This window comes from Haplochromis burtoni, unplaced genomic scaffold, assembly GCF_018398535.1.
Source record: "Haplochromis burtoni strain Fernald_Lab_line unplaced genomic scaffold, NCSU_Asbu1 Contig_169, whole genome shotgun sequence".
NCBI classification, from domain to species: Eukaryota; Metazoa; Chordata; class Actinopteri; order Cichliformes; family Cichlidae; genus Haplochromis; species Haplochromis burtoni.
In genome coordinates, this window is record NW_024582530.1 from 725,353 (window position 1) to 738,798 (window position 13,446).

General features: G+C 40.6%; 2 protein-coding genes and 1 long non-coding RNA gene across 5 annotated transcripts in view; 2 read left to right on the forward strand and 1 right to left on the reverse strand.

Annotated features, from left to right (window-relative positions):
• The window catches only part of LOC106633430, a 17,781-nt gene extending 12,719 nt beyond the window's left edge, over nucleotides 1–5,062 (forward strand). Inside the window, exons 2-3 of the long non-coding RNA XR_001336725.2 lie at nucleotides 693–776; nucleotides 4,964–5,062. This is a non-coding gene — a long non-coding RNA (uncharacterized LOC106633430). The remainder of the gene's footprint in view (nucleotides 1–692; nucleotides 777–4,963) is intronic.
• Nucleotides 1–8,405, reverse strand: part of LOC102300328 (carbohydrate sulfotransferase 1) — a 17,996-nt gene extending 9,591 nt beyond the window's left edge. Inside the window, exons 1-5 of one of the 2 annotated variants that reach the window (XM_005933538.3) lie at nucleotides 7,925–8,405; nucleotides 6,689–6,891; nucleotides 6,506–6,583; nucleotides 5,276–5,489; nucleotides 4,958–5,184 (exon numbers count right to left, since the gene is read on the reverse strand). In XM_005933538.3, the coding sequence (XP_005933600.1) occupies nucleotides 4,958–5,184; nucleotides 5,276–5,489; nucleotides 6,506–6,583; nucleotides 6,689–6,853 (684 nt within the window). In that variant the 5' untranslated portion in view covers nucleotides 6,854–6,891; nucleotides 7,925–8,405. Of the gene's footprint in view, nucleotides 1–4,957; nucleotides 5,185–5,275; nucleotides 5,490–6,505; nucleotides 6,892–7,924 lie in introns of both variants that reach the window. The other variant, XM_005933537.3, reaches the window with a different exon arrangement.
• A 3,106-nt stretch (nucleotides 8,406–11,511) lies between these two features.
• The window catches only part of LOC102299505 (lisH domain-containing protein C1711.05), a 4,997-nt gene continuing 3,062 nt past the window's right edge, over nucleotides 11,512–13,446 (forward strand). Inside the window, exons 1-3 of one of the 2 annotated variants that reach the window (XM_005933534.2) lie at nucleotides 11,524–11,965; nucleotides 12,351–12,431; nucleotides 12,719–12,949. In XM_005933534.2, the coding sequence (XP_005933596.1) occupies nucleotides 11,773–11,965; nucleotides 12,351–12,431; nucleotides 12,719–12,949 (505 nt within the window). In that variant the 5' untranslated portion in view covers nucleotides 11,524–11,772. Of the gene's footprint in view, nucleotides 11,966–12,350; nucleotides 12,432–12,718; nucleotides 12,950–13,446 lie in introns of both variants that reach the window. The other variant, XM_005933535.3, reaches the window with a different exon arrangement.

Sequence of the window (13,446 nt, forward strand, 5' to 3'; positions counted from 1 at the left end):
CTGTCCTATACCATAAATCAGTAAGAGAAGGTACGACCTCTCTCATGACCTTAAGTTGTGTGTGTGTATGCCAGAGTGCTCTGGGAGGCACACAGAGTCTTTGCAGACTGGTAAGGATCAGACGTCCTATCGATATGCAATCGATTATAAAACTCTACGCATATATGAGTATATATTTCTAAGCATAAATGACAATCCACAATATAAACCTAACACAGACCCATCAGCTTCCATTCAACTCTTCTGTGGAACAAGCTCACAGTTTAGATTCAGAAGACAGACAATCTCTCTAATTTTAACATTAGGCTTAAAACTTGCTGGTTCTGCTGGAGGTTTCTTCCTGTCAAAGGGGATTTTTTTCCTTCCCACTGTGGCCAAAGCACTTGCTCAGAGGGGTTATCTGATTGTTGGGGTTTTCTCTGTATTATTCGAGGCTCGTAACCTTACGATATGAATCAGAATTCATATTGTAAGGAAGCTATAGAAGTCCAGTGGCCTCTGTTCAAGGATTCAACCTTAATTTAGTTCACAGGCCTGCATACGCAATTAATTTTGTTGCCCATTTTAATTTTTTTCTGATTGTCCTCTGTATTTAACTGACCATGTTCTCTCTTTGAAACTCTTTTTAAAAGGCTTTAGGCATGACATTTTGTACATTCTCTGAATTTCTTTATTCTTTTGTTCCTTTTCAGTTCTAACTTATAGGACGATCCAGATCCAAATGTGTTAACGAGAAGTTTTCCCCCACCATCTTCACAACTACTTGCAGACCTCCAGTAAGTAAGAATAATTAGGTATCTGAAGTATCCCTATAGTGCAATTTGGTTTTGCTATGTCCATTGTCATAAAAAAGTCTCCCCCAAACTACATTGTCATTAGAGAAGCTTTGTTTTTTTTTCATATTTGACACACTTTTAAACAAACACATTTTAATATTTGACAAAGATAACTAGAGTAAATACAAAATTCAGGTTTTAAATCACAATTCCATTTATTTAGGAAAAAAAGCTACCCAAGGCTTCCTGATCCTCTGGGAAAAAGTAATTGCCCCTTCGTTAAATCCCTAAGAAAGTTATACACAAATTAACTGTTAATAACCATATTATTTGAAAACCTGAGTTCAATTTCTCTAGTTACACCCAAGCCTGATTACTGCTAGACCTGATAAATCAAGAAATCACTTAAATAGAACCTGTCCAACAAAGTAAAATAGGATAACAGCTCTCAAAAAGTAACAAATCATGCCACGATCTAAAGAAACAGCTGGGAAATAAAATCATTGACATCTATAAGTCTGGGAAGGTTTACAAAACCATTAGAGAGCATTATCCACACATGGAGAAAATTTGTAACACTGGTGAACCTTCCCAGAAGCAGCCTTCCTACAAAAATTACTCCAAGAGCACTTTGACGGCTCATTCAGGATGTCACAAAAGAACCCAGAATAATAACAAAAAAATGCAGTCCTCACTTGTCTTAGGTAAGGTCAGAATTCATGATTTAACAGTAAGAAGAAGACTGAGGGAAAATGGCGTCCACGGGAGAAATCCAAGCAGAAAACCACTGCTGACCAAAAAGAACACAAGGGCTCGTCTCACGTTTGCCAAAAAACATCTTGATGATCCCCAAGACTACTGGGAAAATATTCTGTGGACTGACGAGACAAAAGCTGAATGTTTTGAAAGGTTTGAGTCTCATTACATGTGACATAAAAGTAACACCTATAGACAACATCATACCAACAGTTAAACATGGTGGTGGTCCAGGCCCTGGGTGACTTGTGGTAACTAATGCAACCATGAAATCTGCTCTATTCAAAAGTTCAATTTCATATTACTTACTTATTACTTATAAAACACAAAATAACATTGTAAGGGTAAAGACCCTATAATAATGCAGAGAAACCCCCATAATCAGATGACCTTTCATGAGCGGTGGGCTTACAGGGGGCATGTCTCATTATCCCAAGAAATTGGTGATATCATCCCCACCAGAAGCAGAAGTTTATCTTGTTTGTGGATGGACTAAATGCAGAGAAATATCTGTGACAATAATGTCTGCAACTGCCAGACATTTTCTCTTTATATACAAAGGTAAGAGCACCACTGAAAGGAGTGTTCATTAATTCTACAGATGAGGTCATGACAGTTGGAAAGTCGTAAATTTGTTGTAGCTCTGACGTCCATGATTTATTTGGACACAAAAAAGACAAAATAACAAACTGAGGCCACCATCCACAGTGGTAACTTGAATAAAAAGCGTGTTTTAACATAACATACATAAATTAAGGTCAAACTAAGGCTACTGGCAAAATGTTTTTACTGCCCTGTGAGGTTGAATGAGGTACATTAAGCCCATGTGTCTCTACACATGTTTAGGGTAATTCTGAGGGACTGCAGCTGTTGACACCACATGTTTAATCAATTCCAATTTAGAGTAGCATTGACTGTTCATCTAACCATCCATCATTCAGTCTACCGTGTCCTCAGTTAGTAAAGACCTGTTAAGTGCCATCTCACAATCTGCCAATACAATAACCAGTTACAAATAAATATTCAGCTTCTGATCACATCTGTCTTTGTTGAATGGGTCTGCTTATCCAATCACTAGTAAAGTCTGTCATTAACTGGTGAAAATGTAGTTGTGGAGAACCTTGGATTGTCATTATTTCAATATTACAGTGTTTTCCATGATTTATATGAGGGCAATCCCAAAAGTAAGGTCTCTAAAGCGGTGGGGACGTAGAGAAACTGTTCGTACGGCTGTGGGCCACACTGTTGTGATTGGTGCTTCCTCCACTCCCAAACAAGCATGCGCCGCTTCGCTGGGATGCTCAATCATGGCTTGGCAGCCCTTGAAAATGTAGCTCCCGTTGAACGCTACCGCCAAGTGCGAAGTTCGCGCAGTTATTCGATTTCTGAATGCAAAAGGCTTTAATCCATCCATCCATCTTCATCCGCTTTATCCGAGGCCGGGTCGCGGGGGCAGCAGCCTAAGCAGAGAGGCCCAGCCCTCCCTCTCCCCAGCCACCTCCTCCAGCTTATCCGGGGGAACACCAAGGCGTTCCCAGGCCAGCTGAGAGATATAATCTCTCCAGCATGTCCCTCCTCCCGGTGGGACATGCCCGGAACACCTCACCCAGGAGGCGCACAGGAGGCATCCTTGTCAGATGCCCGAACCACCTCAGCTGGCTCCTTTAAACTGGTTGAAATTCATCGCCAATTGATGGAAGTGTATGGACAGTCATGCATGGATGTCAAAAACATTTGCAAGTGGTGTAAAGAGTTTACAGCCAGCGGAAGGTGATTCTGCTCTGACGAAGAGGTGAAAGATGAGGTTCAGTGCTTCCTGAAAGACATGGCGGCGAGCTGGTATGACATGGGCATTCTAAAAGTGCCACAGCGTCTACAAAAAGAAAAGTTAAAGAAGTCCAGATGCTTTTCTTTCCAAGCTCCTTAGACTAGTTGACCCGGATGACCGAGAACCTTCACAGACATCGACCAAAATGGCGATTATGTAGAAAATTAAATAATTCTCCAACCTTTAAAATGATGTAAAAGAGAAAATAAACGGTTGTTTGTATTTCCTAAAAAAGTAGGAGACATTACTTTTGGGATTGCCCTCGTATGTTAATATAAAATCTCTTTCATTTTAACACTATACTAAACTCTATTTGAAATTTTACTACAGTATTGATTTGATTTCATTAACAAAAATGCAAACCACCCCGCTCTTATTTCACTCACCGAAACAGGAGCGCAGATGTCTTGGACAGTCTGTTAGTACTGTTGAATTAACCACACAACAAGCCATATTATTTGTCATATGTCTGCAAAAAACACTGCAAAGAGAACCAACACTACAAACACGGTCAAGAGATTCATTGTGCTCTTGTCTCAGTGAGAATCAGCTGAACAAGAATTTTTATGTTTTCCAACACTTCACGTTAAGTTTTGGTCTACTTTTTCTTTTAGCTTTTCCCTTTAGGGGTTGCCATAGCAGATCATCTGCCTCTGTCTCGTCTCTCTAACAATCTTCTGCATCACACCAAGCCTCTGCACGTCCTCCTTCACTACATCTACAGATCTTGTCTCAGGGTCTTCCTCTCTTCTTCTTGCACAGCAACTTCCCACTTACAATATTTTGCCTTTTGTGCACATATCCAAACCATCTCAACCTCAGTTCTCTGTTACAATAAAATTGCAATAAAGACCAGAAATATGTACCACGATCACAGCTTTGAGGAATCAACCTTTGCCACTTATGCATGTGTTCTTATAACATTTATTCCTGTGGTTCCACATAAATGCATGCAGTTAGGTATCACACGACTAGCCACATCAGGTGCAAAGTAAGACACGCTTTCTTCCTGTATTAAATATGGTTCAGTTTGCAGTAAATTGCCCTCTGCTAAACCACCGTGTTCGTGTGACTCAAACAAATACTCTCCTCCCCAAGTTTTAGTATATACCCTAAAGCTAACCACAGAAATATTTGTCAATGCCTTCCAGTTGCAAACCTGTCAGTGCCTTTCATCAATCCCAGCAGTAGCTGTTTTTACATAATGTTTTAAAGCCAAAAGACATTTTTCTTCACTGATGCAGACCTTTACTAAATCTGACCCGACAGGAACTAGCATATAAAAAATCATTAGCATGTCTTTTCTCAGCTACAGGCAGAAAAATGGCCATATGCTGGATATGACAAGACAAACTGTGTTTTAATTATTCATAATGGGAAAACTAGGCACAACACTGATATTTTTCAATTTATGAATTTATTTTATGTCAAGAGGTCGAGTCTGTGTTCTGTCATCAAGTCTAAATTAAGTGGCTTGTCATAATCATCATTTAATCTTACTCAAGTCTTTAAGCCTCTGATCTGAAAGAATGCAAACTGCATTACTAAAATCCATTATGAATTAAGTAGAATGCTTTCAATTAAATGATTTCTCTACCTTCAGGTTGAGTCTTGGATCCTCAATGAGCGCCCTGAGGTCACTGACTTGGGGAATCCGAACAGTCTTGATGGCTGCGTGGCGCTTTGCTCTGCAGACTTCAGCAGCCACCGACACATTTAGTGGCCCACACTTTCTCACACATTCCCCCTCATCAGCTAGCACCAGGACCTGCTCCTTCGAGCCCAGTGGAGCCTCGCATACAGGTGGGGAGCACAGAGAACGGCCTAAGACAGGACACGTACCATACAAAAACTGTGACAGACAGGAACTGGATTGCAAAAACAGATGCAAAAGTAGCAGACTCATGTCTCTTACTAGCTCCTCGTCTAAACAGCTTGTCAGTGGAGTGCCTAGCAGGACGGGGTTGTATGTAACTTTCCAGGCTGTGGAGGTTACAATGGTACAGAGACCTTAACAGGTCTCGAGCTGCTCCCAGCATGACCCTCCTCTCAGCCAGGTTTCGGCTCTGTGCCAACCGAGGAAGCAGTGCCAACTGGACATGGTACAGAGGCTCAAACAGGTAGAAGACCTGTTATGAAAAACAGCATATCGCCATTAAAGCACACTCCAAACACAAAAACACTACACACCAGAATTTTCTTTTAGATTTTAGCGGTTCTTTATGACGTTTCTGTATTTTGTTTTTAAAGTCAGTGGTTTTTGTAATATTTCAGACACGTTCTAGTTGCTAAGCTAATTAGCATGTGTATTTGCCGAGAATCCTCTGAAGTCTAAAGCTGCATAAATACTGATCAGGCACTTTGTAGATTATCAGTCTCTTGATGGGTTTAATATGTCCAGACATCCTGGTACATGAAGTACCAGGATGTCAGTCTGTATTTCTACCTGTGTCTTACTAACATATGCTTGATTTTTCCAAACATTATAACACAAGCATACTTTTTCTGCATTTCGTGATTAACGATGCTCCTTAATTTAACCATACGTTACCGCCACTTTTAACTAACACCCTCAGTCTTGGAAGTTTTTTATTGCTTTTGAGTTTGTAAATTGTATTTCCTTTGACGCTGATTTTGCTTTGTATTTATATATTTGAATAAATTCATTGCTGTGGTCTATTTACAAAACTGCTTTAACAAAGTTTGGTATGCTTGTTCAAATTCTGACCATGCTTGACATTTTGACTCTCCTTTCACATTATCTGCAATATGTAATGAAGAAATGCTTTACTGTAATAAATGTTTTAATTACATAGAATTTATTTTGAAAAGTGCTGATCCTGTAACCTTTAAAAACTCATTTAGAAATCATTTTAAATCTGTTAAAAATTAGTTTGTTTAGATTTCTAAGTTTATTTTTATTTAATTGTTCTGTTTGTAAACTTGAAGTTATTGTAGATGTAAGATCTATTAAATATGTAGACAAAAAATTATGTGAATGAAATCAAATACATTTTGTCTGGATTGTTAAATTAAAGGCTCTTTGTGCATTTAGAAACCACTGATTCAAAAGCATCAGAAAGGACATGACTTCATGATTTTTCATCATAATCCGACAGGTCACAGAAACTATATAATTTCTAACCTCTGGATGCTGGTTAAACAGCTGACCCACAAATGAGGACCCGCTCCGTGTGGTGGCCAGAATGAGGATGTGGGTTCTCTTGGTGACATTATAGGAAGGATTGGAGAGAGAAGGGGAGGAATTAGCATGGGAGGGGCTTCTATCACAGCTATGATCCAAGTTCACGGGTGTCTCCTGGCCCACCTGCATCAACTCTTTGGGGCTGCAGTTGACAGTCAAACCTGAAGGTGCCAGGCCCACAGAGCACAGAAAGCTTAAGGGGTTGCTGGAGAAGGTGCGGATGGCTGTGTACTGGATGGCTATGGAGGCCAATGCTAACAATACCATGGACTTCCAAGAACACTGCATGATGATTGGACTGGTTTATCAGGATCCCACAGCACTGTCTGCAACACAAGGAAACACAACAGACAGAAGACAAGAGACAAAGAGCTCTTAAGACTTACGGTTGGTAAAGTCTCAAATTTGTTGTCTTAATGCTTGCTAAAGTAGCCAATTGCTGACGACTTTGAGTTGAAGGCAGATGTTTCTGAATTTCACAAATTGGATTCCAACAAAGTGACGTCACATTGAGACCGTGAAAAATATATATTTAGGTATGTAAAGAAAATGAAAATAGCAGTTGTTTGATGGCAGATATCATTTTTCTCTCAGACACAATAACAAATAAGAGTAAAAAACAAACACAAGTGATCAAATATAGCCAACTTACATTGCTGTTAATACTCATGGACAGGCTGCTCAAGTTTTCTTTCTTTCTCAAAGATCAGACTCTTGCCTTTACTAGTAGCTTTCTAACTTTCTTTGCAATTCTGACAGAAATTTCTCCGGTCAAAAATGATCAGTATCGTTCATATTATTGCAATATAGAAAGCAAAGGTATGATCCAGCCAAAAGTTTGTTTGTTTGTTTTGTTGTTGTTGTTTTATTATATTGGAACTACAGTAAAAAAGAAATAAATGGAGTGCTCAATCATCATAACAAAAAGTCAGTTAAACTTGAGTGAGTCCATTTAAGAGCATAAACCACTGTGCATCCCCTTTAATTTTGTATGGCCTTATTTGCATGCTGGACATCTTTTGTTTCGTGCACTCATTAGAAATCATTAATAGTTCTGGAGTACTTATTACTGTTGGAATAGATTCATAGTTTCTTTTAAAGGCCTGTGATATACAGTGACATATCTTTCACACTGAACATTCAACATATATTGCTTCATAAATATCCGAAGGCTCGATAATAGTGCTGCATATCTCAAGCTAGAAACAACAGATCAGTGATATTATGTGTTTACACATCATTGTACGAGCTACCCCAGTCTGTCATTACGCGCCTCTTAATAAAGAGGCTGGCTAACACTGTCTTTTTTGTTACAGCACAGCGGAATATTAACCCTTCTCGACATGCCGCCATACCCACCACATCCACGGGCCCGCCTCATCCCTGAGTACCGGAGACAGAGTGGTTTCCCCGCGGCCTGATGGAGCGCTCAGCTGCCTCTCGGCTGCAGGAGGGCGGAGGGCTGACACCACGATGTAGACGCCAGGCAGGAAACCAAGCTGCTCCTGTCTGTGATCCACAGCAGGTATCAAAACATCACGGATCGGAGGAGAGACCACATAGAGATTATGATTAGGATCTCAACGAATGTTTGAATGAAAGCCCGTCAAATCCACAGCATCACAAACGATCGGCAGCCTGCGTGAGACGTCACATACTCCACAGCTACCCTCCCTCTCCTGCTCTACCTAGCCTCCACCACCCCCTCTCTGCCACCTCTGCATGCTTCATCATTTTTACGCCCAATAATTACAATCGTTTGTGTTTGTTCAAAGAATAGATGCCGAACAGTTACCATGGAGTTATTTCTGCTGTGCAACATTTTATCTAATATTTATTGTATGAAATAACAGACAGCACATGAAGGATGTAGCAGAAAAGCGGGGTGCACTCTGGACAGCCCAGCAGCCCATCACAGAGCGACACCTACGGCTAAATTAGTCATCAGCTAATCCACCGAGTCACGAGCCACACAGTCTTTGGCCTGTGGGACCAAGGTGGAAAACTGTGCATGTATATGTATAAGAAAAAGTATTTTAGATCAGTGTGTAGAGTTTGCCTACTTCCATGTGTTAATTTAACTACACTTGCACTTGTTTATCAAACACAGACCAGACCTTTATGAAGCTTAATGCTTTGGTGATTAAAAAATAAGAAAAGAGGGCTTGTAGTTGAGACTGGGGATGCTGGGTGAGAGTGCCTCTGTGGTTCATGTTTCCATATGGCTTAGAAAGATCAATGAATGCGCAAGTAGCTCTTTATTCTTCATCATACTTGCAGCTGATATTGAAGTAGGGCATGTGTCATAAATGCGTACAAAGCTGACTACTAGCTTTTATATGTGTAGTTTATATCTACGTGATAAACAGAATCCGTACAGGTTTATGGATCTGCACATATTCATAACATTTATGGAGAGAATACATATAACATGTGGTTATATATATTTCTGAGATATGAATAACATAAACTATCCCCTCAGAATACAAGTATATAACAAAGAACGCAGATCTGTCAAAATCCAATAAAGAGTCTTCAGGAAACTGCATTACTGCAAACACATCTCAGACAGGCAACATCGTCCACTAGTTTTAAATCTCTTTTTTTCCAACATCACCCAAGCTGTGCATCTTAGGTGACGAAAGCAAATTAGGTACGGAACCAAATACATCACATATAGTCCTTACTGCCTCATGAATCGCTAAGAAAACTATCCTCTTGAACTGGACAGTTCATGAGGATATTTCATCTCATGATTAATGAACTGAGCCTAGATGATTTTTAATTTCAGGTAAGGTCCATCCATTCACCCATTTTTTGGCAGTTATGTGGGTTTGGGTCACACAGGGTAGGGTAAGCAGAGAAGCCCAGACTTCCCTCACTGCAGCCACCTGCTCCAGTTCATCCAGGCGGACATTGAGATGTTGTATTCAACTGTCAGTTAAATTCTAGTCAATTTTATTAATATAGCACCAAAAATAAATAGCAGTTGCCTCAGGGTGCTTTATATTGTACAGTAAATAACCCACAGCAACAAAGAAAACAGAGAAAACCCCAATGATCATATGACCCCCCTATGAGCAGATGCTTTGGTGACAGCAGGAAGGAAAAAAGCTTTTAACAGGAATAAACCTCCAGCAGAACATGGTTCAGGGAGGGGTGTCCATCTCCCATGACTAGTTGGGGTGAGGGAACGAAGACAGGACAAAGACATGCTGTGGAATAAAGACAGAGATTAATAATTATGAAATGCATGGCGTTTATGCAGAGTCAAGATTCGGCTGGTCAACTGCATCTAAAGGACAATGGTCACTCTTTTGAGGATGTCAGTGTTCACACTTCACACTTTGGTTTGAAAGAGGAGTGAAAGAAGCCATCTATGTCCACTGTGAACGACCACAGAGGCAGTGGCTTATGACACTAATTGTCCACTGTCTATAATCCAGTTTTGAGATCCCTTCCCAGACATCTTCACGCCCACTCACATCCTGAGTCCATAACACTCTTGGGGACACTCCCATTAGGGTTAAAATCTGGAACTCCCCACCAGTTGCTCTTAGAACTGAAGAAGCTTCTCGGATGAGAGGTGAAACATCTTCAAGGAAACTTAAAGAAGTCCAGACGCTTTTCTTTCCAAGCCCGACTCCGATGACCTGGGTGACTGAGAACCTTCACAGAGATATCATGGCTTATATCTGAATAGAAAGAAATATGTATATATAAACCTTGAGAAAGAGGGTGAATCAAAGTTTATTTTGGGATGTATATTTTGATAGAAGGTTCACTTGGGAAAAGCAAATAGCAGAAATTGGATCAAGACTTAGCTGTTTATGTTTTGGAACAGCAGCTCAAACTAATTTAAAAAGACTGAATGTAATTGAGGCTAAAGCCCCAGTTTTATGCTTTGGGGCCCTGCATACACCTCCACCTTTATTGGTAGAAATTAGATAAACACCACCAGGAATAAGCAATAAGGGAAAAACAGCAATGTGATACACAATCAAACGTAGGAGACATCAACCACAACATCCAACAACATAGTATTATTAGAAAATGCTAAAGTTGGTTGTAGCCCTTCAAATTCAGTGGGCAGTGATTTTGACATGGATTCTTTCCACACCAGAAAACGATCTCAGTACATTAGAAAACACAGGAGCAAATTCTAATTCTGTGTCCATGGTGGAGGAAAAGTTAAGAAGGAGCTGGGTATCTCACCTACAGATTTATACAAAGTGGCCCATGATGAAGTGGCAAATCAGACTTTGCCTGACATCCCAGACCTCGACATCACAAAGCTCAGCTGAAGTAGTTTCTGTTAATAGTACTTAGCTAAAGTGGGTGCAGGAGGTCAGGTTAAGAAGAGTGATGATTTCAGCTCAGTTTTGATGAGACTTAAAGAAAAATGACCTGTCGCTTGATCAGATGTAAAGGTGAAGCTCCTGGTTCTATCGTACAGGCTTGAAAAAGCCAGAGAATCAGTAGAACTGGCATGGAAGGGATTGGTATTGACCTCAGATTAGACACAGGGACTTCAGAGTGTAGAAAGCGTAACAGCTCTGCAGCAGAAGCAATGGGAAAATGAAAAGGGTGTGATTACATTTCATTGCAAAAGACTATCAAGATACAGAAACACCATCTGCTCCATGTAACAATGAGCAGGAGGGACAGGATGATACTGAGTGGGCTAACACTGCCTCTGTGCTTTGAATCATGGGTTGGCATTGATGAGAAAGCATCCTGAAAGAAAATGGACATGTGAAAGACAGAAACTATCTGCATTGATCATCAGAGTGGACATTACAGACTACTCCTTTAGATCAGTATTCAATTTGGATCATTGTGGACCCATAAAATCAATATTTAGGTTTTTTGCATAGTACCAGACATATGTCAGGATTTGATCATCTTGTAATTCTACGAATGGCCTGATGGGGGCAGCTCTAGGCTTTGGATTCGTTAGACTACCGGAAATCCAACAGAAGAAGAAAGAGCTGCTGGAGTAATATGGCGCCCGGCACCTACTAAACGTTGTTGCCCCGCTCTTTTTACTCGGAAGTTGATTTATCATACAGCAAAAAGTCACAGTCGGTGTTTCTTTGCGTGTTCAGTCTTTCTCAGTGAGTCTTTCTCTCCAGAAAAAAAAACGCTTTTAGCTCGTTTTTTATTTTAACTTTGTCTCAAACGACACCGTCGCCTATAGCACGGAAATGTCCGAAGTGGAAGTAATAAAGCTGCTGGTGAATCAGCGGCTGACTGCAGTGGCTGAAGAGATAGTGGGACTGTTTGAGAAAACCTTTGCAGAGTACCGAGACAATGTGGCTCGCTTGGTGGAGGAAACAGAGCGACAGCGCAGGCTGCTGGAATCCGTAAAAACCCCGGGAGCTCCCTCACCACACACAGGTCTGTGCAGCGTGTCCTCGGTTTGCTCCCGTTGCTTGATTGTAATTCAGTTGCTATAGTTGAGTCTTAACGGGTAAAAGGAAATCAAGTATCAGACGTCGCTGAGATTGTGTAAGTTGTATCAGAATAAAGACATCCTCACAAGAGCACTTTAACAAAAATTACAAGAAAGTCTGACTGCTTGGGAGCGAAATCTAAAGAAATGAGGGGCGGCTCAAGGCCTTTGCACTGTGATAGCATCCTTTCACTTTTGCGCTATGTTTAAAGTGATGCTTAAATGTTATTGGGTCAGATCTAACCATAACACGAGAGCATGCATTTTATAGGAAGGTCACATGCAGAAAAGTGCTGTCCAAATATTTGCTTGTATCTGTGTTTCTTGCAGAATCCTTGGTGGAGGAAACAGAACGACAGCACAGGCTGCTGGAATCTGTAAAAACCCCGGGAGCTCCCTCACCACACACAGGTCTGTGCAGCGTTTCCTCTCTGTTTTCTCCCGTTGCTTGATTGTAATTCAGTTGCTATAGTTGAGTCTTAACGGGTAAAAGGAAATCAAGTATCAGACGTCGCTGAGATTGTGTAAGTTGTATCAGAATAAAGACATCCTCACAAGAGCACTTTAACAAAAATTACAAGAAAGTCTGACTGCTTGGGAGCAAAATCTAACCATAACACGAGAGCATGCATTTTATAGGAAGGTCACATGCAGAAAACTGCTGTCCAAATATTTGTTTGTATCTGTGTTTCTTGCAGAATCCCAGCCGGCGTTGGAAATAGACACAGCACCGAAACAACAAACTTTGGGAGTGAGCTTGAACCATGAGCACATAGGTGCTCGCTACATCAAAGAGGAACAGGAAGAAATGTGGAGTAGCCATGAGGGAGAGCAACTTCAAGGAGTGGAGACGTTCTCTTTTGGCTTTATCCCTTTAAAGACTGAGAGCCGAGAGGAGCCGGAGGTCAGCTCTCCATACCTTGTGAAATGTAAGTTTAATTTGTTAATAAAATGTAACAGCAGGAGAAGAGTAATTAGCTCATTTGTCTGATCTGCACTACAAAGCAGCTATACCTTCATCCCCATCCTTAAAACCTTCCCCCCTCACAGAGAGAATTATAACCTTTTTCCTACTTAGCTGTCACCTATAGATTTACATCCCTGATAAGCAGGAGTCTCACTATGTGTTTAACGTCTCCCATGAACTTAAACGGCCCCCAGTATGTCTGTGTGTAGGTGTGATAGAGCAAAAGGCCCACTCGGGAAGCTAACCTTAGTGACAATGTGATACTACTGTTACTAAAGTGATTGGTTAAAATACGAGATCAATACATCGAATAAAGAAATTTGTTACACTTACATGTTTCAGATCATCTAAAAAATGTAAATGTTAGACAATGATGACACAAGTAAACACAAAATGCAGTTTCTAAATGAAGGTGCTTATTACAAAAAATCTAAACATGGCCCTGTATAAAAAAGTGAC